The 23,982-nt window shown below is 37.7% G+C and overlaps 1 protein-coding gene across 2 annotated transcripts in view; it reads left to right on the forward strand.

The window, feature by feature from the left end:
- vps50.L (VPS50 EARP/GARPII complex subunit L homeolog) overlaps positions 1-23,982 on the forward strand; it is a 123,911-nt gene that overhangs the window by 8,931 nt on the left and 90,998 nt on the right. For both annotated transcript variants that reach the window (XM_018267314.2, XM_018267313.2), the window contains exons 3-9: positions 4,636-4,758; positions 10,310-10,381; positions 15,830-15,883; positions 20,556-20,626; positions 21,827-21,944; positions 22,034-22,069; positions 23,263-23,345. In XM_018267314.2, the coding sequence (XP_018122803.1) occupies positions 4,636-4,758; positions 10,310-10,381; positions 15,830-15,883; positions 20,556-20,626; positions 21,827-21,944; positions 22,034-22,069; positions 23,263-23,345 (557 nt within the window). The remainder of the gene's footprint in view (positions 1-4,635; positions 4,759-10,309; positions 10,382-15,829; positions 15,884-20,555; positions 20,627-21,826; positions 21,945-22,033; positions 22,070-23,262; positions 23,346-23,982) is intronic.

Here is a 23,982-nt window from a genome sequence, read left to right on the forward strand (position 1 = left end):
TTGCTTCCAATAAGGATTAATTATATCTTAGTTGGGATCAAGCACAAGGTACTGTTTTATTATTACAGAGAAAAAGGAAATCATTTTTTAAAATTGCAATTATTTGGATAATATACAGTCTGTGGGAGATGGCTTTTCCGTAATTCTGAGCTTTCTGATTAACAGGTTTCCAGATAACAGAATCCATACCTGTATAAACCCAATAGGCTGGTTTTGCTTCCAATAAGGATTGATTATATCTTAGTTGGGATCTATAACAGAGAAAAATAAAATGGGAGATGGCTTTTCTGTTATTCATTGGTTTCTGGATAATGGATCCCATACCTGTACATAGAAAACTTGTGCTGTTTTCATTTCCAGTAATCATTTGCTGCAGCCTGCTCTCAGCTAGCCGGTGACTCCTGCATTATGCATATCTTCTAAATATACTGTAGTTTGTATCCCCCCCCCCCCAGTGCCTGTTTTTAAAAAAGCATTCACCTTATACTGGTTTCCTTTCTGAATTCTGAAAACTTTTCAACATCTGAAGAGCTACTGTATTAGACTTGAGCAGTGCAAATGATTCTGTATTTTGCTCTATTTAAAAAAAAAAAAAAAAAAGTAAAATCATGTGTTACAATGAAAAGCCCATACAAAAACTGTTGAGATGTCAAAGAGCATATTTTATAAAGGCAACATACAGAAAGCCTTCATTCATTATTGGTCTTACACTGAATTACTAATTAAGTGAATTGCAGTGCAGTTGGAAGCTTGTTCAGTCAGCAGGGGGCAGTAGCGCATAAAAAACTGCAGTTTCTACAAAATCTCATTAAAAACCTGTAGAAGAAATTGTAACTAAAATGGAGTTCTAATGCATATAGTCTATAGTGGTAGTTTAAGATTTTGCATAAGCTATAAAAACAAATATTCACCAGATTAAGGCCATCTGTAAAATATATGTGATGTTTTGCATTATTTCATGTGCCTTTCTTTGTAGTACAGGGAGCAATTATGCAAGGGTGCTTGTTTGTAGGGATGAGCAATTTTTTTTTAAAGGTGTGGAATATCCAAAACTGAAAAGAAATGAAGTAGCACACCGCCTCGTAGGGTAAAAGAACTGTTTATTAGATCATGAAAAAATATGGTAGCTGGAGTATATGAGACGACTAACGCGTTTTGGGAAAACGCGTTAGGCGTCTCATATACTCCAGCTACCATATTTTTTATGCTCTAATAAACAGTTTTTTAACCCTACGAGGCGGTGTGCTACTTCATTTTTTTCAGTCTTGGATTACTGCAGCCAAGGAGCCCTGCATATGATTTTAGGCACACGGTATCCTCGTCAGCCCCTCCAGGACAGCTTGAGAGGGAAGATTGGGTGAGTCTGTGACCTGTTATTGTAAACAATATGTTTTGGAATATCACCATTTCTTTGGTGATAATGTGATTTTCAACCAAACTGGGCTTATTTATTATATAAATAAAATATATATTTACAACTTTTACAAAATATTCAGGGGCTGTCAGACCTGGGCCAAGAGATTCGGGTGCCCAAGGCGGCCCTAAGCAAACTTCACACCCTACTCCTACTAGACACAACTCCATCCTCCTTCCCTTCTGGGGCTTCTGGCACTGCCACCACTGACCCCCTTCTTTGCCAATTCCTTTGCTTCTGCCTCTACCGCTCCTGCTAGTTCTCCCATCCCCATTGTTCCATGCAGAAGCACATTGCAGCAGAAACAGAGCAATTTTCCCCTCTGAATCGTTCCCCCCCTCAAGTTGCACCCTAGGTTTGTTTTCTACCCTGAATACCCATAAAACGGTCTCTAAAGGGATGTCAGACTAGAGACTTGTTTGTCTGGACTAGACTGAATTTTTATGGCCTACAGCCTGCTCACAGAGTCCATAAACCTCTTTGTATTACATCATTATATTATTATTATTATACACAAAGGCCATGAATATCCTGTAAAATATATAGGGAATAAAGTACCCCCTCTTGTAAACTATGAGGATATTATCAGTTAATTAGGAGAAAGGCAAAGTGTTTTTATACAGGTCATGGTACTCCGAGTTGACCTCTAATATCCTCATATTTTGCAACATTTGTTATAATACACACATTTTAGTGAGTCATGTGACAGAATGCTCGGATTATAACCAATGACATCACTAAGCACCATTCATAAGAAAACAATGTACAGAATATTTATGGCTCTGTGTATTATATCCATAAAATACACAAAAGCCATGCATATCTTGTAAATTATATCCTTATAAACGGTGAGTAATGATGTCATAAGTTATAAACGGTGAGTAGTAATTTATATCACATGACTCACTATTTCAAAAAATAAATATTAAACCCCCCACCCACCGTAAAATATGAGGATATTAGATGTCACCTTAGAGATCTATGGCTTTCTGGGCTTTATATGTTCATGGAACTCCTTGGTGATGTATAATATCCTTATATTTTATAGGTTCACCTTTAAAGTAACTCTTAGTGTGTTAGAGAATTCTAAGCAACTTTTTATAATTATTTTTTTCTAGTTTTTGAATTATTTGCTGCCTTCTTCTGACTCTTTCTAGCTTTTTTTAAGGGGGTCACTGACCCCAGCTAAAAAGCAAATGCTCTGTAAGGCTTCACATTTATTGTTACTGCTAATTTATTGTGATTGGCTATTGGTTGCCGCTATGTGGACTGTCCGATTACAGGAGGCTCTGTTTGGCAGTATACATGGTTTTTTGCCTGAAGTTTTGAGTTCAAGCCAGGAATTTAAAAGTAAGCCCAAGCCTGGAATTCAAAAATAAGCATCTGCTTTGAGGCCAATGGGAGCAACATCTTTTTTTTTTTTTAATTAACAATTTTTGCAATTTACAATTATTTAATGAAAGGAAAGAAGGAAGAGAAGAAAGGAGAGGAGACTGCGGAGACTCTATGGCACAGCAGTTGTCAATAGATTTTTTTCCTATTCTCAGATGATTTTAGGAGAAAAAAGTACGTTCATACAGGTCCATCCTGTTTATTTCAGCTTGTATGTGTGCAAGATGCTGGAGGCTGGTCTGTTTCCAATTTCGTGCCAGTAAACTTCTGATGGCTAGCATAAGTTGTGTAATATTTCTTTGTGTTGCTGCGTCTCTTAGTACCGTCTCATATCCTAAGAGGGCCATTGCCGGGCTAAGGACAGTTTGGTCGCCTGTAATGCCTCTTAGAAGAATATTTACTCTCCCCCAGTATTCCGCTGCTATGGTGCAGGCCCACCATATATGAAGGAAGGTTCCTTCGTTCTTTCGACACCTCCAGCAAGTGTTGGGAGTGTTAGGCAATGCTTTATGGATTTTTTCAGGGGTCATGTACCACCTATACATTAATTTTAAAAGTCAGTTCATGATGGTTAAGCGCCCGTGAGTGCTTAATTGTGCGTTGGAATAGCCATCGCCAGATATCTGTAGACAATGGTATCTGCAAGTCTTTCTGTTGTAGCACTTGATATAGTTTCTGTGTTCCTTTCTGTTTCCCGGATAGTGTCCAATACTTAGTTTCAAATAAAGTAGGTTGGTGTAGACCGTTCCACTTGTGCGCATGGAGGTAGTATCTTAATCTCATATAAGTGTAAAGTTGCGAGTTTGGTAACTTATATTTGTTTTGTAAGGTTGGGAAAGTAGCCAGACTGTCCTGGTCTCCGATTCTCTTTATACCTAGGGTTTTCCAGAGAGATAGCGTCAGATCTGGTATTGCTTCTTCTAAAATGTATAGTGGCGTTAGTGGACTTATCTTAGACTAGTTTTGGAAACCTTCAGAATACCACCCCCAATGATCACTGCTATCATGGCTCTATACTCTGACCCGTCCGCCCAAGTAAATGTGAATTGGTTCTTGTCAGACCCCTTCTTGTTAACTAATGGAACTAGGCAAGGGTGCCCCCTTTTGCCCATCATATATGTCTTAAGCATAGAACCACTAGCCCAAGCCGTTAGGCAATCATGTGACATCATAGGAGTCACTATAGGACCGCAAGAACATAAAATTCTATTGTTTGCAGACGATATTGCCTTAACAGTGACTAACCCCATTTTTGCCTTGCAGAAATTATTTGATTTGATTGAACAGTTTCTAGTCATGTATCATTATAAACTCAATGTTTCAAAGACACAAGCCCTTCCTATACTTATGCCTCCACCGGTCATTAGTAAGGTACAGCAGAAATGGGAGCAACATCTTATGGGTTGGGGAGGAACATGTTTCTCATGAGACACTGGTTGGGGTTTACTGTCTTAGATGAAGTTGCTGATGACACTAATAGAAAAACCATACCTTTCTTTTAAAAAATTATGCTACTCTTTAACTGTATCTTGTATGCATTTTATTTGACTATTCGCCTGACTGTGTACCAGCAACACTGTGACTCTCCAGCTGTCTCTCTGCTTCATTACAGTTAGCTATGGGGCTCTACTATTACTCTCTGTAGCTCATCTCATTACAGGATGCTCAGTATTGTTTTAATGGATTCTAACTGATTATTTAGTTAATTCTTCCACTTGATGTCTCGTTAGTTGCTAATTTATCTAAGCATCACATGATTTTAAACATTGCCTATTCTGTGGCTTGTGCACCTGCCTGACTAATTTCATTGTGCTTTTTTGTTTATAAAGGAGGAGCTACGAGAACTACGCGAAAGGGCCACAGATCCCCAAAAACAACAGGAGTTAATTAACAGCATCGAAGATATATATTTTTCCAGTGACTCTTTTGATATTGTAAAATATGAGCTTGAGGTAAGTAAAAATTATTATACTTAGAAAGGCAAAGGGTTGCTTTGAGGATTAGAATGAACATGGGAAATTCTCCCCTGTGACCCCTTTGAAGGAGCATTAAAGCTTAAAGGGGATCTATAGTAGAAATCTATAATCTTTCTTAGGCTTTGTGGAATGATTATAATTCTATTTGTAATTGCAATTCATTTTTTTTAACCATTTTGATGCTTTACTACCCGTTACCTTGCAGTTCAATGTATTCCCCCACACATCCGCTCAGTTCACTTGTTCTGAAAACCTTTGTGGCCAGCGGCAGTCTCTTCTGCCTGACCTGCCCACCCACCAATAAAAAAACAGTAGGCGGTTCTCTTTACAGATGCCAGGTCAATGTGTGCAATGTGAGCTTTCATTATCCAGAAAGCTCTGAATTCCTGGATTCCCATAGATTCCATTTTAATCAAATAATTAATATTTTTAAAGTGTTTTTCCATTTTCCTCTGTTATAATAAAACAGTATCTTGCACTTGATCCTAACTTAGATGGAAATTATCCTTATCGGAGGCAAAACAATCCAATTGGGTTTATTTATTGTTTAACTGATTTTTTTAGTACACTTACCCCAATATGTAATAAAAGGCACTAAGTTTCCCCAGGAGCAGTAACTCATAGCAACCAATAAGTTGTTTGCTTTTAAACAGGTGATCAGTAAATGCTACCTGCTGATTGGTTGCTATGGGTAAAGCTGGCCATAGACTCAAAGATCCACTCGTCTGGCGACATCGCCAAACGAGCGGATCTTTCCCCGATATGCCACTAACGTCATGGCTATATCGGGGGTAATTCGACCGAATTACGATACGCCAAGGGGCTCCGACGGGTTGGTCGGTTTTATAATCAAACCTTCCCGATCGATATCGAGCCAGATATCGATCGGGAAGACCCGTTGGAAGCCCCCATACACGGGCAGATAAGCTGTCAAATTGGTCCAAACGACCGATATCGGCAGCTTTATCTGCCCGTGTATGGCCACCTTTACTGTTCCTGGGCAAACTCTGTGCCTTATTACATAACCCCTTAGGGGTTTATTTATCAAATGTTGAGTTTTAGAGGTTTGTGAGGTTTTTTTTATACCTCAAATAAACTCACAACTCAAATGGTTTATGATTTATGAAAAAACTTCCAACATAAAAAACTCGAATCAGCGTAGTCTGGGTGAAAAGATCAAATATATGAATTGATCAAGTTTTCTGCAAAAAAAACCCGAACAAAAACAAAAATTGCTTGAATTAATAGAGTTTTTAAGCGAAACCCACTAGAAAAAACATCATGAAGTCTACAAGCTTTTTCAAATGGTTCAAGGGACCTCTGCCATTGACTCCTACATGACCTTGACAGGTTTTATCTGGAGTATTTTCAGATTTAAGCTCGATTTCCAGCTCCAAATAGTACAGGCATGGGAACTGTTAAACAGAATTTTTAGGACCTAGGATTTTTCAGATAAGGGATGTTTCTGTAATTTGGATTTTTATACTTTAAGGGAGTTATTTATCAAAGGTCGAGTCAATTTTTACCCGAAAATTTGAGTTTTGACTGAAAAATACCCTTGAGAACTCAAATTTTACGCGTAAAAATTGACTCGACCTTTGATAAATAACTCTTTTAAAGTATGGAGATCCCTTATCTGGAAAACCCTAGTTCCTGAAAAAAAACAGTTCCAATGCCTGTACTGCTGGTGGTTCCTTACTATATTACTGCATAAAGCAGACTTCTGCCTACTGAAATGGCATGGGAAAGTTTAGAAAAATAAGATATCTGATGAAGGGCAGACTTTATTTTCTGAAGCATCCTCCATCCAGAGCTATGTTTAATGCATAACGGCCTCTGCACCGCAGCATGTAGCATTTTTAACATACATACACATTCTGTGTGTTGCCTGCAGGCATACCATTAAACCTATTACTCCCATGTGCTTTGCAGGCACATTATATACAGCTAGTCAGATCATCTTAACCCAGTGCCTTCCTATAGAGTTGTCAATGCTACATGCACATCAGGAGGTCCATATTCACTTCAGAAGCAGTGCAAAGTCTAGCACAAACCTAGTCTAATCTGGAGGGCTGGAAAAAGAATCCTATCTTAATAGAAGCTGAATGCCAACCAATTTCCTTGCATCTGTCAAGAAGCGATTTTGCTTCGGAAAGTGCGCTTTCAATCAAATCTAATAGCTGACGGTGGAAATAAAAATCAAATTGCATGTTATTTTCATTCGGCCAGTTGAGGTAGGAAGCCAAGTGAATCAGAAAACATATAATATGCTCTGCTTGTAGCCTTGAGGTGACACTGAGGATTTTAGTTCCCTTTTATTTGGCCCTATTGTTTTGTAGTAAAATTGGATGTGATTGAATGGATGTTTAATAAGGAATCATATTTATTAATCAAAGTCATCCCAAGCTACAGGAACACGCTCTGAAGACTTGTCATAAATCATGGCTTTTATTGAACATTTCAGGCCAGAGTTCACCATCTGACTGGCACAAATGTCTGATGATCAAAGTGCCCGTTCTTCCCACCAGTCACTTAGCATGAACTGTGCTGCCCAAACCAGAAATCAGATATCTCAAGTGCTACTTCCTTAAAAGAGTGGTTCACCTTTAAATTAACTTTTAGTATGTTATAGAGTGGCTAATTCTAAGCAACTTTTCAACTGGTCTTCATTATTTGTTTTATAGGTTTTGAATTATTTGTCTTCTTCTGACTCTAGCTTTCAAATGCGGGTCACTGACCCCATATAAAAACATAAGCCCTGTAAAACTACAAATCTATTGTTATTGCTACTTTTTATTACTCTTCTTTCTATTGAGGCCTCTCCTATTCATGTTCCAGTCTCTTACTCATATCAGTGCATGGTTGCTAGGGACATTTGGACTTGCTGTAATTGCAAACTGGAGGTCTGCTGAATAAAAAGCTGAATAACTCAAAAACCATAAATAATAAAAATTGCAAATTGTCTCAGAATATCACTCTATACATCATACTAAAAGTTAATTTAAAGGTGAACAACCCATTTGCTCGTTCAGCAAAATGGAAAACAACTTTGCCTGCAAAGATATTATTATCCTCCCAGGGAAAACCACCTAAATCTAAGCGGTTCTCACACTGTTTCCGTAATAATCCCTAAAAGTCAAAGGATTGAGCTCCTTCTGGCCAGTTAACTGAAATACTGTATGCCAAAAATTACATTTTACACTTAACAGAATCTAACTGGTTACTGCAATCTGTGCGCAACAGTCTGATATTTGTACATTTGAGTTTAGAAAAGGGTGGCTGAAGTGATAATGTTTACACCTATTTTGAAGAGCTTGTTCTCTGAATGTTACCCCCGCTGCAGGGTACCAAAGGAATATTATACACTGTATATTAGTAACCATGTTTCTCCTGCATTCTGACATTCCATATGACTGCGCTTCTAAATCCCTCCCTGTAATTCAGCTGTGGCTATATTGTTTGATGTAATGCAGGGCTATATCCAGTTCCCCGGGCTTTGACTCATTTTAATGCAGTGATGTGCTCAAGCAGCTGACACTTTCCTAGGTGTGCTCAGAAGAACCCTATCTGCTGCACATCAACTGCCCTGCTACTAGGAATTCCCTATGGTACTTGTTTGGTAAATTGATATAAAACAATATCTATTCAGCGATATCATTCCATTCATGTTTGGCTTCCCCAGATAAGACAGTCACTTCACATTCAATTTTCACCATAAGCTTGTTTTTTATTATTTATTTTTTATTTATTTTTACTGGGCCTAAATTCTATCTAAGAGGGCAAGTGCTAATTCTTTTGGAGAAGTCTCTGGCTCATTATTAGTTATATTGATAGGCTTTATTTATACAGTACAGTCATATTAACCGGTTTACCTTTAAAGCAACAGTAGCACCCAAAAAAAGCAGTGAACATGTAATGCACTATTGTGCTGCACTGGCATAACTGGTGTGTTTGCTTCAGAAACATTATTATAGTTTATATAAAGAAGCTGATGTGTAGCCATGGGGCAGCCATTCAAAGCTGTAAAAGGAGAATAGGCACAAGATACACTGGAGATAACAGATAAACTCTGCACTTATCTGTTATCTACTGTGTATCCTGTGCTTGAATGACTTCACCCATTGCAACACAGCAGCTTGTTTATATAAACTATAGTTGTGTTTGTGAAGCAAACACACCAGTCTTACTAATGCAGGGTAACCATACATTATATTGTCATTCCTTTAAAACACTTTCATTTTTTGGTGTTACTATTCCTATAAGTTAACTTTTAGTATGATATAGAATGTTCTATTCTTAGCTGTTGGTCTTAATCTTTTAGTTGTTATAGTTTTTAAATTACCTGCCTTCCCCTTCTGATTTTCCATCTGTCTCTGCCCTAAGGGTGGTGGCAGACGGGGAGATTAGTCGCCCAGCGAAAAATCTCCTCTTGTACGGGTGACTAATTTCCCCATACTGCCTTCCCACCGGCTAAAATACGAATCACCGCCGGGATCGCTTTGCATTTCCGAAGTCACCCAAAGTTTCCACGTAAGAAGAGGAGATTTGTCGCTGGGCGACTAATCTCCCCGTCAGCCACCACCCTAAAAGGGATTGTTCTTATCTTTGGCCCTGTTGAGCAGAATCCCTGAAGAAAATGTTTGGAAGGTGAAAAACCCTTTTAAAGGGCATTTAAAGTCTAACATAGAATAAGGCTAGAAATGCTGTATTTTGTATACTAAATATAAACATGAACTTACTGCACCACAAGCCTAATCAAACAAATGATTTATGCTTTTAAAGTTGGCTACAGAGGGTCACCATCTTGTAACTTTGTTAAACATCTTTGCAAGACTAAGACTGTGCACATGCTCAGTGTGGTCTGGGCTGCTTAGGGATCATCATAAACAAAGCTGCTTGAGTTCTGCATGGCTGGGAAGGCAGGCGGGGGCTCCCCCTGCTGTTCATAAGTATGATTGTTTCCCTGCTTAGCAGTTAGGGACCGTCTGACAATTCCTATCCACAGCAGTAAATGAAGGGAGAATTTCACTGCATATAGTCAGGTTTCTTATAAAAACGGTACACGTTTTTTAATTAAAGTATATTGGAGATAGGTTTCTTTTTCATTAAAGAAAAGAAAAATGGGATTTTATTTTTTTTGCCTTTACATGCCCTTTAAGAGATCTACATGTGTTATTGTCCTGTTTCCAGGAGTGATGCAAGGGGACATTCCAGAATGTCTGAAGGATCCATGTAGTTTGTCCATGTTTGGTCAAGATGGAAATGTGGTCCCTTGCATTGTGACTGGCTTCATCTGTAGAAAATGTTTTAATAGATACAGCTTGATAGAATTTCCCAAAACTGCATGAGTGTATACATGTTCATATTACGGATGCATTATTTAGAAGATGAGGCAAGTTTTCTAGACCACCAGGTTTTTCATTGACTGCATAGCCTGTAAAATCAAAGGAAACCTTACCGGATTATTGACTTGCAGAAATGTCTCCGTAGCATTTCAAATGTGTTTCCATGTTTATTTTTTATTTAGAAACTACCCCCTGTTCTCAATCTTCAGGAAGTGGAAGAATACAGAGACAAACTGAAGCACCAGCAAGCTGCAGTAAGTAAAACCGTTTGTTCTTCTTTAAATAAGTGAGGCCAGCCAGCTTATTCAGCTGTCACATTATTGTCTGACTAGTTATACAGTGCTGTGCTAGCAATAACTTCATGTTTTATTTCTTCTGGCTTGGCCTTTGAAAGCATTAACAGACATATATTAATTCTTATTTGGACCTATCAGTGCTTTCTAGCCAGTACACACAATGCTAATCTGCCAAAATCTAAAACAATTTATAGTAGAATGCCAGGCAAATAAATATTGCATTTATGTAAGATAAATGGTGTGACAAGTTCCCTTTAGGGCTTTACTTATTAAGACGTGCTTTTGAAAATTACAGTTTTACTCCTTAATAAGCATCGTAGCATGTACATAGCAGGCAGCAGGGTATATGAAAAAATAACCCAGAGAGCAGTGTATATAAAAGGCAAAGTCTAAAGATGTTATATAATCCCACTATAGATGTTATATGATCCCACAGTGCACAGATTATGAAAATTCTATAGTCCATTACAGGATGAATCTATCACTTTATGCTTTCTGCCATTTTAGAGTAGGAACACACTAAATCCAGGAATTTGTTTGGGAATCGGTTGAATCGGCTTTACAGTTTTTAATATTCAGCTGGACCAAATTCAAATTGATAATAATAATTGAGACACTATGGGGCCGATTCATTAACTTCGAGTGAAGGATTCGAAGGTAAAAAGCTTCGAATTTCGAAGTTTTTTTGGGCTACTTCGACCATCGAATGGGCTACTTCGACCTTCGACTACGACTATCGAAGGATTCGAAGTAAAAATCGTTCGACTATTCGACCATTCGATAGTCAAAGTACTGTCTCTTTAAAAAAAAATTCGACCCCCTAGTTCGGCTGCTAAAAGCTACGGAAGTCAATGTTAGCCTATGGGGAAGGTCCCCATAGGCTTTCCTAAGTTTTTTTGATCGAAGGATATTCCTTCGATCGTTGGATTTAAATCCTTCGAATCGTTCGATTCGAAGGATTAATCCTTCGATCGTACGATCGTACTATCTGCGCTAAATCCTTCGACTTCGATATTCGAAGTCGAAGGATTTTAGTTCCTAGTCGAATATCGAGGGTTAATTAACCCTCGATATTCGACCCTTGATGAATCGGCCCCTAAGGCTTTTTAAATTTAAGAAACTTTGTTCACACTCTTTGTTGATAGTGCTTAAGAGTCATTTGGGGTGTGCCACTTTGTTGGGCACCCTAGTGATCCTAGTCACTTACTTACAGCTTGGGGTACTTTTCCTCCATATTCTTCCAGTTTCCCAGGCATTGCCTGCTTCTCCATTGGGAAGTCACAGTGCAGAACTTCACCAATATCTGTACTATGCTTTGCCCAGTTTTAACAGGTGCAGAGGGTGACTGGAAAACTGGAAGAATATACAGGTACTGTGCTCAGAGAACATTCACTGTACCTCCAGTGACTTCAGTCGCTTACTTCCTACCCAGGGCCGGCACCCCTAAAGTGTCACACCCTCTCAGTGATTACAACTTTCCTTTTCCTTTAAAGCTACTTAAAATACTTAAAATATTTGAACAGAACAGTAAAAAAATCTAGTAGTAAGTTTTTGCCATTACCATGGGTTTATGGTAGCTTAACTACCATCAAGTACATGGTACTGTTTAATTTTTATTATTATTACAAATTAGTTAGAAAATTAGAAAGTGTTACGACACTAAGAGAAAAGGCTTTGCCATATTTTGGACCTTTGGGGTGCTGGTTATCCAGAATATAAATCCCATACCTGTACAGGTAAGAAATCTATTATCCAGAAAGCTCTAATAGATTTCACATGTTATATCTTGTTTTTGACTGATTTACTTTTTATCTGTAGCTAAAAGACAGTTCCTTGTATTGATTTTAATAAATCAATAGCATAAACCCTAGTTTGCCATGCTCCCTGCTCCACTGCTTTGGAAGATATCATAGGATTTTTGGTGACTATTCTATGCATTTCAATGGAGCAGGTAGGTATGGTCTTGGGTGCAAATTACTGACAGCGGGAGACAGAGCTGTTACTGAGGGAGGCCAGGGGAGAGGAGCTTAAGTTTGAGAGGGGAGTTGACATGTCTGTGATTAGCAGATGCCAGTGTCACTGCTTAAAGGGGAACTATTGCAAAGTGAAAATTCAATATATGCTTCCTCATACTGAAGTAATAAAACTTTTTAAATACATTCAATAAAAAATTCTGTACCATTTCTGAAATAATCAAGTTTATATTCACTTTGCCTCTCTTCATTCTGTCTTCATGCATTAGTTGGGTGTCAGATGAATGATCCAATATATCTTATAGAGGGGGGCTCCTTTCCTAGCAGATGTTTTAGAGCTCACTCAAATAACTGATTCCAGTACAAACAAAATAACTGCCTTTTGCACAAATTCTGCATGTAGAGAGACATGATGTCTGGTGATTTTAATAGAGTGAGCTCTAATACATCTTCTAGGCAAAAGGATCATTCATCTGAGACCCAACTCCTGAATGAAGACAGAATGATGAGAAACAGCTGCTGAGAGAGGAATAGTGAAGATAAACTTGGTTATTTCAGAAACAGTTCAGAACTTTTAATTGATTGTATTTAGAAAGTTTCTTATTTCCGTATGCTGAAGCTAATATTAAGCTTTCATTTTCGCGATAGCTCCCCTTTAAGAGACTCAGGGCAGCATCAGTTGGTGTGCATTTTGGGCACAAAATCCGCCCTTGACATCAGAATTTCATAGTTTAAACAAATAGGAACAGAAACTATGTAAACAAGTCTACACTAGATAAGGCATATCAGGTCCCTGGATTGTGCTCTTTAATTCAAATTCAGTATTCATACCTTTGTTTAGAGTTGATTAAATCTGCGATGAAATGCATTCTGCAGTGCTGCGTGCATTTCCTATAAAGTAGCCGTGTGCTTTATTTACTTTGCTAGAGTTTTTAGGAGGTTTGGATTTGTACATCTTGCCAGTGTTCTGTGTATTTTAGCATGATTTATAGCACCTTCTCCTTATGATCTAAATGGTTTATAGCACTGCCATATCTGGAAGGGCTTCAAGCAGACACGCTAACTTCTATTGTTGTAGTGGTATATTTTAGAGAGCTTCTAGAAAATGAAATTATTTCTGCAGCCAGTGGCCTGTCACTATACCAAGAATTTTGGGTCATTTATAAACGCTGGGCAAATATATATAATTTCTTTTTTTTAAATTCTCTGTTCCAACTTATAAGGACATATATATATATATATAAAACACCAGCATAGAGTGGCTGTACTATTTTCCATGAGCAGCAGCTTTAATGTATAAGGAAATGCTCAATCACCGGCGGTGCCAGTTTGTTAAGCACCCCACTGTGAATATAATAGCTTACCTCAAGCCCCAAGCTGGTGCTCCTCTTTGATGAAAAATGTACCGTACTATTGTTAGAAGCACTCCTGTGCCATCTTGCCTTCATTCTCTGCAAGCCTCACTACTGCTGTTGTGTTTCTGCTTCAACTTTCAGTTTCTAAGTCCGTTTTTTGCTCTTTGAAAATGAAAGCTGAAGCATAAAAACAATACAGAGCAGAGCAAAAAATAAACGTTGAAACTGAAAGATGAAGCATAAAAACAACAAAGTCCATATTTTGCTCTATTGCCCATGTGCCCCCCCCAGGGCAGGACTGAAGATCGCAGAGACCAGAGGAAAGATTACTTTTTGGTGTTCTTTACAACAGTACCACAGGCTGGTGCCATTTTCAGAGACGAGGAACACTGGCCTGGAGGTCTAAGTTTGTAATTTTCATCATTGGGAGGTGCCTAACCGATGATTTAGCTTTTCCTGTAGTTAACATTTTATCTCCAGTTCACCTTTTGGGCCACTCTGGTCGGGCCCTCTTTTTAGCCAGGGTCAAAGTGCATGAATATCTTGGATAGTTTCAGAGAGCAGAGTACTTGATACAGGCATGGGTTCCATTATCTGCTATCCTGAAAGCTCAGAATTATGGAAAGTTTGTCTCCCCTAGGATCCATTTTATCCAAATCATTTTTAAAAATGATTTCCTTTTTCTCTGTAATAATAAAACAGTAGCTTGTACTTGATCCAAACTAAGATATAATTAATCCTTATTGGAAGCAAAACCAGCCTATTGTTTGTTCATGATTTTCTAGAAGACTTAGGGGGTTATTTATTAAAGGTTGAGTTGTGTTCTTGAAAGATTTATTATGTCCGAATTCGATAATACACCAGCTAAAACCTGTCGAGGTCATCTAGAAGTCAATGGCAGAGGTCCCTTTAACCATTTGAAGATTTTTAGCCTTCATGATTTTCAGATTTGTGCTGAAAACGCAACCAGTTTGAGGTTTTTTAGCCTATAACTCGATCAATTTGAGGTATTCAAGTTTTTTCCACCAGTTGCATTCAGTCAAGTTTTTTACATTCAGGTTTTTTCATAAATAAGCAAACATTCGAGTTGTGAGTTAATCCGACGTAGAAAAAAAAAAATCTGGAAACCCCCAGGTCTAGAGCAATTCTGGACAACCGGTCTCATACCTGTATACCTCTGTGGCTTAGCCTTGCACCCTGTGGCAATCCACTGTGCATTTATTGTGCCCTATGCGTACAGGGAGAACCCTGTACAGGTATGGGACCTGTTATCCAGAATGCTCAGGACCTGGGGTTTTCTGGATAACTGATCTTTCTGTAATTTGGATCTTTGTACCTTAAGTCTACTAGAAAATCATGTAAATATTAAATAAACCCAATAGGCTGGTTTTGCTTCCATTAATAATTAATTATATCTTGGTTTAGATCAAGTACAAAGTACTGTTTTATTATTACAGAGAAAAGGGAAATTATTTGGATAAAATGGAGTTTATGCGAGACAGCCTTTCCATAATTCGGAGCTTATGGGTTTTCCGGATAATGAATCCCATGCTTGTATCATTATATGGATACTCAAGTGTATCAAGTAGAAATTGTGGAACTGTGTTCTTTAAAGGCTTAGCACTAGAGAAAGAAATGATTATTTTCTGTCAGTGCAAATGACACTTCCCTAAGGCACAATGTGGGATGTTTCACAAAGGTCTTGCGTCATAATGGTATGAATTTATTATGTTTTTGTTTATAAAACCACATATGATGTGCTCCAGTTCTGATTTTCAAACACAACATGAGGATGATCTATAATGAAGAAAATGTGGGCAGTGTAGCTGCTTACTAAGCTTAATAACAATGCCTTCTTGTGTTTGTACTTTCTCTAATACAAGTTACTTGTACTTCTTCTTTTCATTGATTGTAGTGCAGCCATTCATTTGGCACTTGAATAATGAATCGGAAAGGCAGGCTACTCTACTAAAATCTAGTGCTCTCTTCCAAATTACTGAATCTCGTCAAGTGGTTGCTAATGCTGACTTCATTTTCCCTCATTAATGCCTCCGATATACTGTACATGTGTTTTGTAGGTATCAAAGAAAGTTGCGGATCTGATTCTTGAAAAACAACCTGCATATGTCAAGGTAAAAATAAATGAATGCAAAATATTTTTTTCCTCTTTCTTTAACGAATGGTTAATATCAGTTGGTGTTCTCACATATGGCGATTTCTAGATGAATAGGCGAGGGTCTAAAAGAACAGACTGATATAAAAATAGATACATCAAAAAATAAACTCTTAATATTCAATATAAGCAGCTCAGCCTGCAGATTGTTAATAGTCCCTTTGTCTCCTTATCTACGTATATTTATCCAGTGGAGAGCTCAAACTCCAATTCCAATTTTTGGCACACACTTTACTATCTGTCATTTTTATGTTCATATTAAATTAAATTCCTAAATACAGTAGAGGGTCAATACGTTTTAAAATTCTTTAACATTACTCGCAGAATCTTCTCACCAGAAGCAGAGATCTTTTCCTGCATTTTTGTTCTTTGATTTTTATAATTTGTCACATTAATTAATTAATTTTCTAAGTGAAACAGCCAAGAAAGTGTTGTTAGAACTGTGCAAGGTTCCCATTGACTGGAGATTTCTGAACACCTCTTAAAGGAGAACTAAAGCTTACAAAGAAACAGGGTATGAATGCTGCACATTATGTTTTGGGCTTAGGCCCGGATTTGTGGCTAGGCCACAAAGGCCTGGGTAGCAAGATTTTAGGGGCAGCATGTTTCTCAGCCATAATCTAAGGAGCATTGGGGACGAGTACTCCTATAAGCGTAATCAAAAGTGCTCCAGCGCATGTGTGAACTCATGGGGGTGTCGGGCGCTAGGACCCTGCAGCCTAGGGGCGCCAAAGGCCGAAATCCGGGCCTGAATGGGACCATACCAACACAAGGCCGCCAGTAAAGATCTGTGCCTCTGAATTTGCCCCCAGTAGCTACCTTTGTTTTCCCTGATGATTCACTTTACAAGCTTTGTCAGTTACTGAGCTTAGGGTCAGGGACTGAATCACAATATACTGTATATAGAGAATATAAATATAATTAGTGAAAGCTGATTAATTAAGATTCACATTGCATGGCAACTCAGAAACAAGTGCAATTTACTTCAGAATTTAATTATCAGCCCTGTCATATTCTGCTTGATGATTTGCAACAACCCTTTAGCTTAGCTCAAACCACACTGAGCATGTGCGAGTCACTGACACTCCTAATAGAATCCAGGATGGTGACCCCCCGGTGTACAACTTTGAAGGCCTGCTATACTGTTATAGAGTTTCTGAAACTTTAGACTGGTGAAATAAATTCAGTATATTCAATTCAGCCTTTCTTGCCATATTTCTTTTTAGGGTTTAGTTCTCCTTTAAGGAATTCTTATATATATGGTTTGCCTAAACCTGGGAATGTATAAATAGCTGCATGCATAACCTGGCCTGTTACGCATGATACTAAAGTATAAATCTGAAAAACATTCTTTGGAGTATATTGCATCATTATTTCTAACTAAAACCTTCAGACAGAAAATTAGCTTTGAAGCCCTTATTAATTTTATCTTCAATATGATTCTGCAGCTCGACTGCTGTTCTGTTTAGTGTGAACATAGCACTTTACAAGTTTGGTTTTTCTCTAGGATGTACTACTTAATTATTACCTTCCTTTGCTTCATAATGTCATTACTATCTGAATCTTCTGTCCATCCTTTTATCTATTTTCTTGCTTGCAGGAAGCATAGAATTCCTTATTAAGTTTAACTAAATATTTTTCAACACCAAAGCGCCTGTCATCCATAGTCATTTTTATTAACTCCAGTTTGAATATATTATTATTTAGAAGCAGTTGCAATTTCACTTCACTTTCTATCAATTACTTTTGCTGCTTCCTGTGACAAGTGATATTCCATTTAGATTAGCGGATTTTCAAGAATAAATATAATATCTCATTTTCATTAGAACGCAGAACAGAGTATAAATTTACCTTGAAAGTTATTGATCAGCAGAATAATTTCATCCCATGTCTAACCATTATGCCAGTAAATCCTCTGAGAAGAACTATTCCATATTAATAGGTAGGTTATAGCTTCAAATTTTCCTACGGTAAACAGATGACAGATATGCATACATTATACCAAGAGCATTCCTTATCTGCATGCTTATTCATCTGAGCTCTGTTGTCATTAACAACCTAAGGACAGGTATCATGATGATTATAAAGATTATTCTCATTGCCGACATGGATTTAGAAAAGTTAGAGTGACAGTTTCATGCAAGTTTTAAAGAATCCATATTAAGGAAAAGTAGACTAAATTTTGAGGGACAAATTCTGGAATTGAACGTGCACATTTCCAATTAACAAAACGCTTCTTCCTTAAAGGGATACTGTCATGGGAATTTTTTTTCCCCCCAAAACGTATCAGTTAATAGTGCTGCTCCAGCAGAATTCGGCACTGAAATCCATTTCTCAAAAGAGCAAACAGATTTTTTTTATATTCAGTTTTGAAATCTGACATGGGGCTAGACATTTTGTAAATTTCCCAGCTGCCCCAGTCATGTGACTTGTGCCTGCACTTTAGGAGAGAAATGCTTTCTGGCAGGCTGCTGTTTTTCCTTCTCAATGTAACTGAATGTGTCTCAGTGAGACATGGGTTTTTACTAGTGAGACATGTTCTTAGATCTACCAGGCAGCTGTTATCTTGTGTTAGCGAGCTGTTATCTGGTTACCTTCCCATTGTTCTTTTGTTTGGCTGCTGGGGGGGAAAAGGGAGGGGGGTGATATCACTCCAACTTGCAGTACAGCAGTAAAGAGTGATTGAAGTTTATCAGAGCACAAGTCACATGACTTGGGGCAGCTGGGAAATTGACAATATGTCTAGCCCCATGTCAGATTTCAAAATTGATTATAAAAAATCTGTTTGCTCTTTTGAGAAATGGATTTCAGTGCAGAATTCTGCTGGAGCAGCACTATTAACTGATGCGTTTTTCCCATGACAGTATCCCTTTAAAAATTTACATTTTATTCACAATCACCTGTTAAGTGTATTCAATCTCATCTCTGTCAGCCCCATTACTTACCAAGGCTGAACTCTCACACTCTTTCTGCTGCAGCTATCACACTTGGGGACATATTTGCTAAAATATGAATATTCTACTCCAAAGTTCACCTCAATTCACCAGGCATAATTTCACAACACATCTCCTATTTATTAAAAATCGTAAGTACACACTTTTTGAAGAGAACCTTGGCGAATTTTCTCCTGGCTTAAATTCTATGCGAAACTTCACCAGTATATTTTCCCCCCATACAATTGTAGTGGGGGAAAACCTGTAGAGAATTTTCACCATGAAGAAAAATTAGCAAGGACGAGGTGATGTTCATAATGAGATGCAAAAGTGGCTGCTCAATCTTTACAATGGTAGTCCTCCAGCCTGAACCTGGAAAAAATTCTCTTGGCGAAACTTTGTTCTTGTCCACTTAGTAAATGGGAGAATGTTCATTGGAGAAGAGAGGTGAATTCTCCAAAACTTGTCGTTTTCTCCTTTTAGTAAATTGGCGATGTTGAGGGGAATTTTCATTTTTGGTAAACTAAAACTTTCACACTTTAGTAAATATACCCCTTTGTTTTAGGAGTTATTTATCAAAGTTCGAATTTTAGAGCTGACATTTTTTCCAATATAAGAAAAAACTCGAAAGGAATAAACTCGAATCAGTGAATTCTAGGTGAAAAACCCCAAACCACAATTTTATCGAGTTCTCTGCAGGAAAAAACTTGAATTGCTCGAAATGGTTGAGTTTTCAAGCGAACATCATGAAGGCTATCATGAAGGGTATTAACATCTTCAAATGGTTCAAAGGATCTCTGCCATTGACTTTTACATGGCCTTGACAGGTTTTAGCTGTAAACCTGTATTTTCAGATTCAAGCTAATTCCAGCTTCAGGAAAATAAATCTTGAAAAAAAATTTTTTTAACCCTGAAAAATTAGTTTTTTATTTTTAACCCAAAAATTCATGTTTGGACTAAAAATACCCTCAAAAAATTAAATTTATTGGGTTAAATACAACTCGACCTTTAATATTTTTGCCTCTAAGTGGTATATTTATCAAAGAGTGAAGTTAGAGATCGCCACAGTCCGCTAGAGTGAAATTATGTCACTCTCCATTCATTTCTATGGAATTTTTAAAGGTGTTTTTATCAAAGGGTGTAAGTGAAAGTTCACCATTTGATAAATACGCCTTTAAAAATCCCATAGAAATGAATGGAGAGAGGTGGTATTTCATGCTAGCGGACTGTGGCGATCTCTAACTTCACTCTTTGATAACTATACCCCTATGTATAGAGTTCCGAAGCGTGTTTGTATTCTGCAGGTATTCACAGAAAATGCATATCTTGGGCACAATGTGCATAGATAAATACGGTTACGGCTAGGGTTTTGGCTCAGCAGATCACAAAATAGGTATCTCTGCCTCCCTTTCTGCCTTCTCCCCAGCCTTGGATGACATCATGTAACTTTTATGGTTGTTGATAAAGTTGCTGATGAGTTCACTTTTCTGGTCCCAATAAAAGATTCCAAATCATGACAGAATGGCAGATACATGCTTTTGTAAACATAAATACATTCATAAAAACAATTAAAGATAGAATTAAGATGAAAAGTCAAATCAAAGCTATTTTGCAAAGGCCAGAGAAACACCCTGAAATTATGAATATGGTTTAATCTGTTAAATTAAGAATCCTTGTGAACAGTGTTTTTTCTCACAGGAACTGGAACGTGTTACATCACTACAGACAGGCCTTCAGCTAGCTGCTGTGATTTGCACTAATGGAAGAAGGTAAAAATAATGAAAACTGGAAAAAAAACTATTCTGTGTCCTTGTATGCTGTTAGCTTTCAGCTATACACTGACCTGCCATAAAGTTTTAGGCTACTGTCACATGTGGTGATTTCTCTGGTAGCGTTGGAGGAGAAGACACAGATCTGATGCGTTCTGCCTGACTTTAATCTGCACCGCATGCAGGTGCACACGAGAATGCTTTTGCGTTGCTGCGCCAGAATCTGGCCTGTGTGTGCTTTGTCTGTCAATTCATACTAAAGTTGGGGCAGAAGGCATCAGAAGTTTTATTTAGGGATGCACCGAATCCAGGATTCGGTTCGGGATTGGGCCTTTTTCAGCAGGATTCGGATTCGGCCGAATCCTTCTTCCCGGCCGAACTGAATCCAGATCCTAATTTGAATATGCATAAAAAATGATTCCCCATCCCTAATTTGCATATGTAAATCCGGATTCAGTTCGGTATTCAGCCGAATCTTTCACAAAGGATTTGGTTGTTCGGCTGAATCCAAAATAGTGGGTTCGGTGCATCCCTAGTTTTATCTGCTGCCAGATTAACACCACTTAAAACCTTGTGTCCTGCTGAAAGATGAATTTGTACTTAGCTTTTTAGCAGATTGAAACATTCTTAAGGTATTTTGCTGTATTTTACACAATTATTATACTTTATATAGCGCCAATTTATTCCACAGTGCTTTACATATATTACATATATAAATCAATTGCATCAGTGCCTGGACAGTGGAGTTTATAATCTAAGGAGTCATGCTTCTTTCTGTTTTACCAAGATATCCAGAACTTGCTGAAGAGAAGCAATCCCGACAGTAGATGCTATCGTGTACAAATTAAATAATTTTAGGCGCTTTGAATTAAAAAAATATATCGCAAATACCTTTTCACTGTATTATTTGTTATTCAGTAAAATGAGAGTGTTGGTCGAAATTTTTAGTTATCTTTAAGATATCAGCCCAATAAAATGGGGCTTGTGTTGAAAATGTTTTTACTAGTTTTTACTACTTAAGCTTGTCCTGTAAAATGTATGTTTTGTGTAAAATGTATAGTTGTGTCCTAGCAACATCATGAGTTAGATGGGATGATGGTGGCAGCTCAATGGCTCATATCAGGCATGAAATAGCAATGTAGAGTATCATGTGCATATTGGTTACGATTTGTAACCCGATTTTCTTTTCATTTCTCTCAGGCACCTTAATGTGGCAAAGGAAGGATTTACTCAAGCTAGCCTGGGGCTTCTTGCAAACCAAAGGAAAAGGCAGCAGTTGATTGGCCTACTGAAGTCTCTGAGAACAATTAAAACACTGGTAATGAAGCACATCTTTAAAATACAATCTATATCTTCTACTAACATTTCTGAAAGAAATCTAATCCTCTTTTCCTCTTTGTTTGGCAGCAAAGAACAGATGTTCGCCTAAGTGAAATGCTTGAGGTAATTATACAATAAGAATCCTAAGTGGTTTTGTACATATTTATATTGCATTCATCTTAACCTGATGTTTACTGTGATATAGAAATGGCCAAATAAATGTGATGCTAATGGCTCCAGGGTGCTATGTGGTTTTTGTGGTATAGGTGCTGTTCACTATTGTTGCCAGCAGGAAGCACTCTCACACAGGGCTGTAATAGCATTTAGGGGCTTGGGGGTGACGCATAAGCACCCCACCTGTCCTTCTGCCTCATTTATATATTATAAGTGGACTCCAGTGCAAAATAAACATTTGTTTTATTTTCCATTACTCAGGTGATAGATAATACTGGGCCAGACATAAGAGAAATGGTTTTGAACTACTAATAGGATTCACATACTGACCACATGGAGTCCATCTATCATAACAATTCAGTTTGTGCTATAAGTTCTCCTAGTGACCATACATAAGTGCTGACTATATATATATATATATATATATATATATATATATATATATATATATATATATATATAACTATTGCACAGATAAAAATCTACAAAGTCTTTATTTTTCCAAACATGTTAAAACAAATATTTACCCCATGTCTATAGCCTAACATGCTTCATGCTTACCCAGCCTATAATTAAGTGCTGAGTAAGCATGAAACGCGTTAGGCTATAGATATGGGGTCAGTATATGTTTTAACTTTTCAATAGTTACATGTTGATATGATCTACCAATAAACAAAAGTCTGTCTCATTCCATCTCATTCTTGGCAGATCTGTCCAATAAAAACGTGTTAAAGAGGCCCTTCACCCAACAGCATTGTTAAGCATAATGAGAATGTAAAGTTCTGTAACGTTTCCTATTATACAATATTTAACAATTTTCATTTGTTTTAATGTTATCTATCAGTGTATTAGCAAAAGAAAGCAGGTCTGTCTCTGACCTGGAGAAGAACTGTTTAAAAGCATTGGACCCAGATAACTTGTGCTTAACTTGTTAATAAAAACCTTAGGTTGTTTAGAATAGTTGCTTAGCATTACATCTTATTTAATTATGCAAAACCCCTTTTTATAGATTGAAAAATGATGCCTTTTGGAAAACTGAAACAATGTGTGCTAGAACAAGTTGCACTGAGTGTATAATCTGTCTATTGCAACCTAGAGCAATCGTAATATTATATTAATGTATTTGTAATTTTGATTTGAAGGAGGAGGACTATCCTGGAGCCATTCAGCTTTGTTTGGAGTGCCAGAAGGCAGCTAGCACCTTTAGACACTACAGTTGTATAAGGTACGTACACGTGACACAGACTATTATAGCGTGAATGATATGAATGATATAGCTGTGTATATTTATTGCAATGTTTGCTGCCCATGTTTGTATTAAGGTACTGTAAAAGTGACCAGAGTTGCATATAGAAGTAGCACTAATAAATATATTCATACATAAAATGCTGTTTGAGATGCAGCTTAAATGTTCTTGAAAGCAACACATCTTGCTTGCTGAAAGGTTTATATCTGTTCATGGCTTTACTAAAAAATGTGGACCTAGGTGATTAAAGTTGTGTACTAGTTATAGAAAAGCCTCAGGCCTGACAGTTGGCTAGCTAAGGGATGCTTTGCATAACGTTGTGGTGTCCCGAAACAGCCACACATGCTAAGATTCTGGGGAGTTTAGATGCCCAGCGACAAATCTCCCCTTCTTCGGGCGACTAATGTCCCTGAAAAGCCTCCCCGTCGGCTAGTATGTAAATCGCCGGCGGGATGGCACTCGGAGCACTTCCTTTTCCAATGTCAACCGAAGTCTCATTGTGAGACATTTATTAGCACCAAAGAAGAGGAGATTTGTCGCTGGGTGACTAATCTCCCCAGAATCTTAGCGTGTGTCACCACCCTAAATGTAATGTGACAGTTACAAGTATATTATC

This window comes from Xenopus laevis, chromosome 6L (assembly GCF_017654675.1).
Source record: "Xenopus laevis strain J_2021 chromosome 6L, Xenopus_laevis_v10.1, whole genome shotgun sequence".
NCBI lineage: Eukaryota > Metazoa > Chordata > Amphibia > Anura > Pipidae > Xenopus > Xenopus laevis.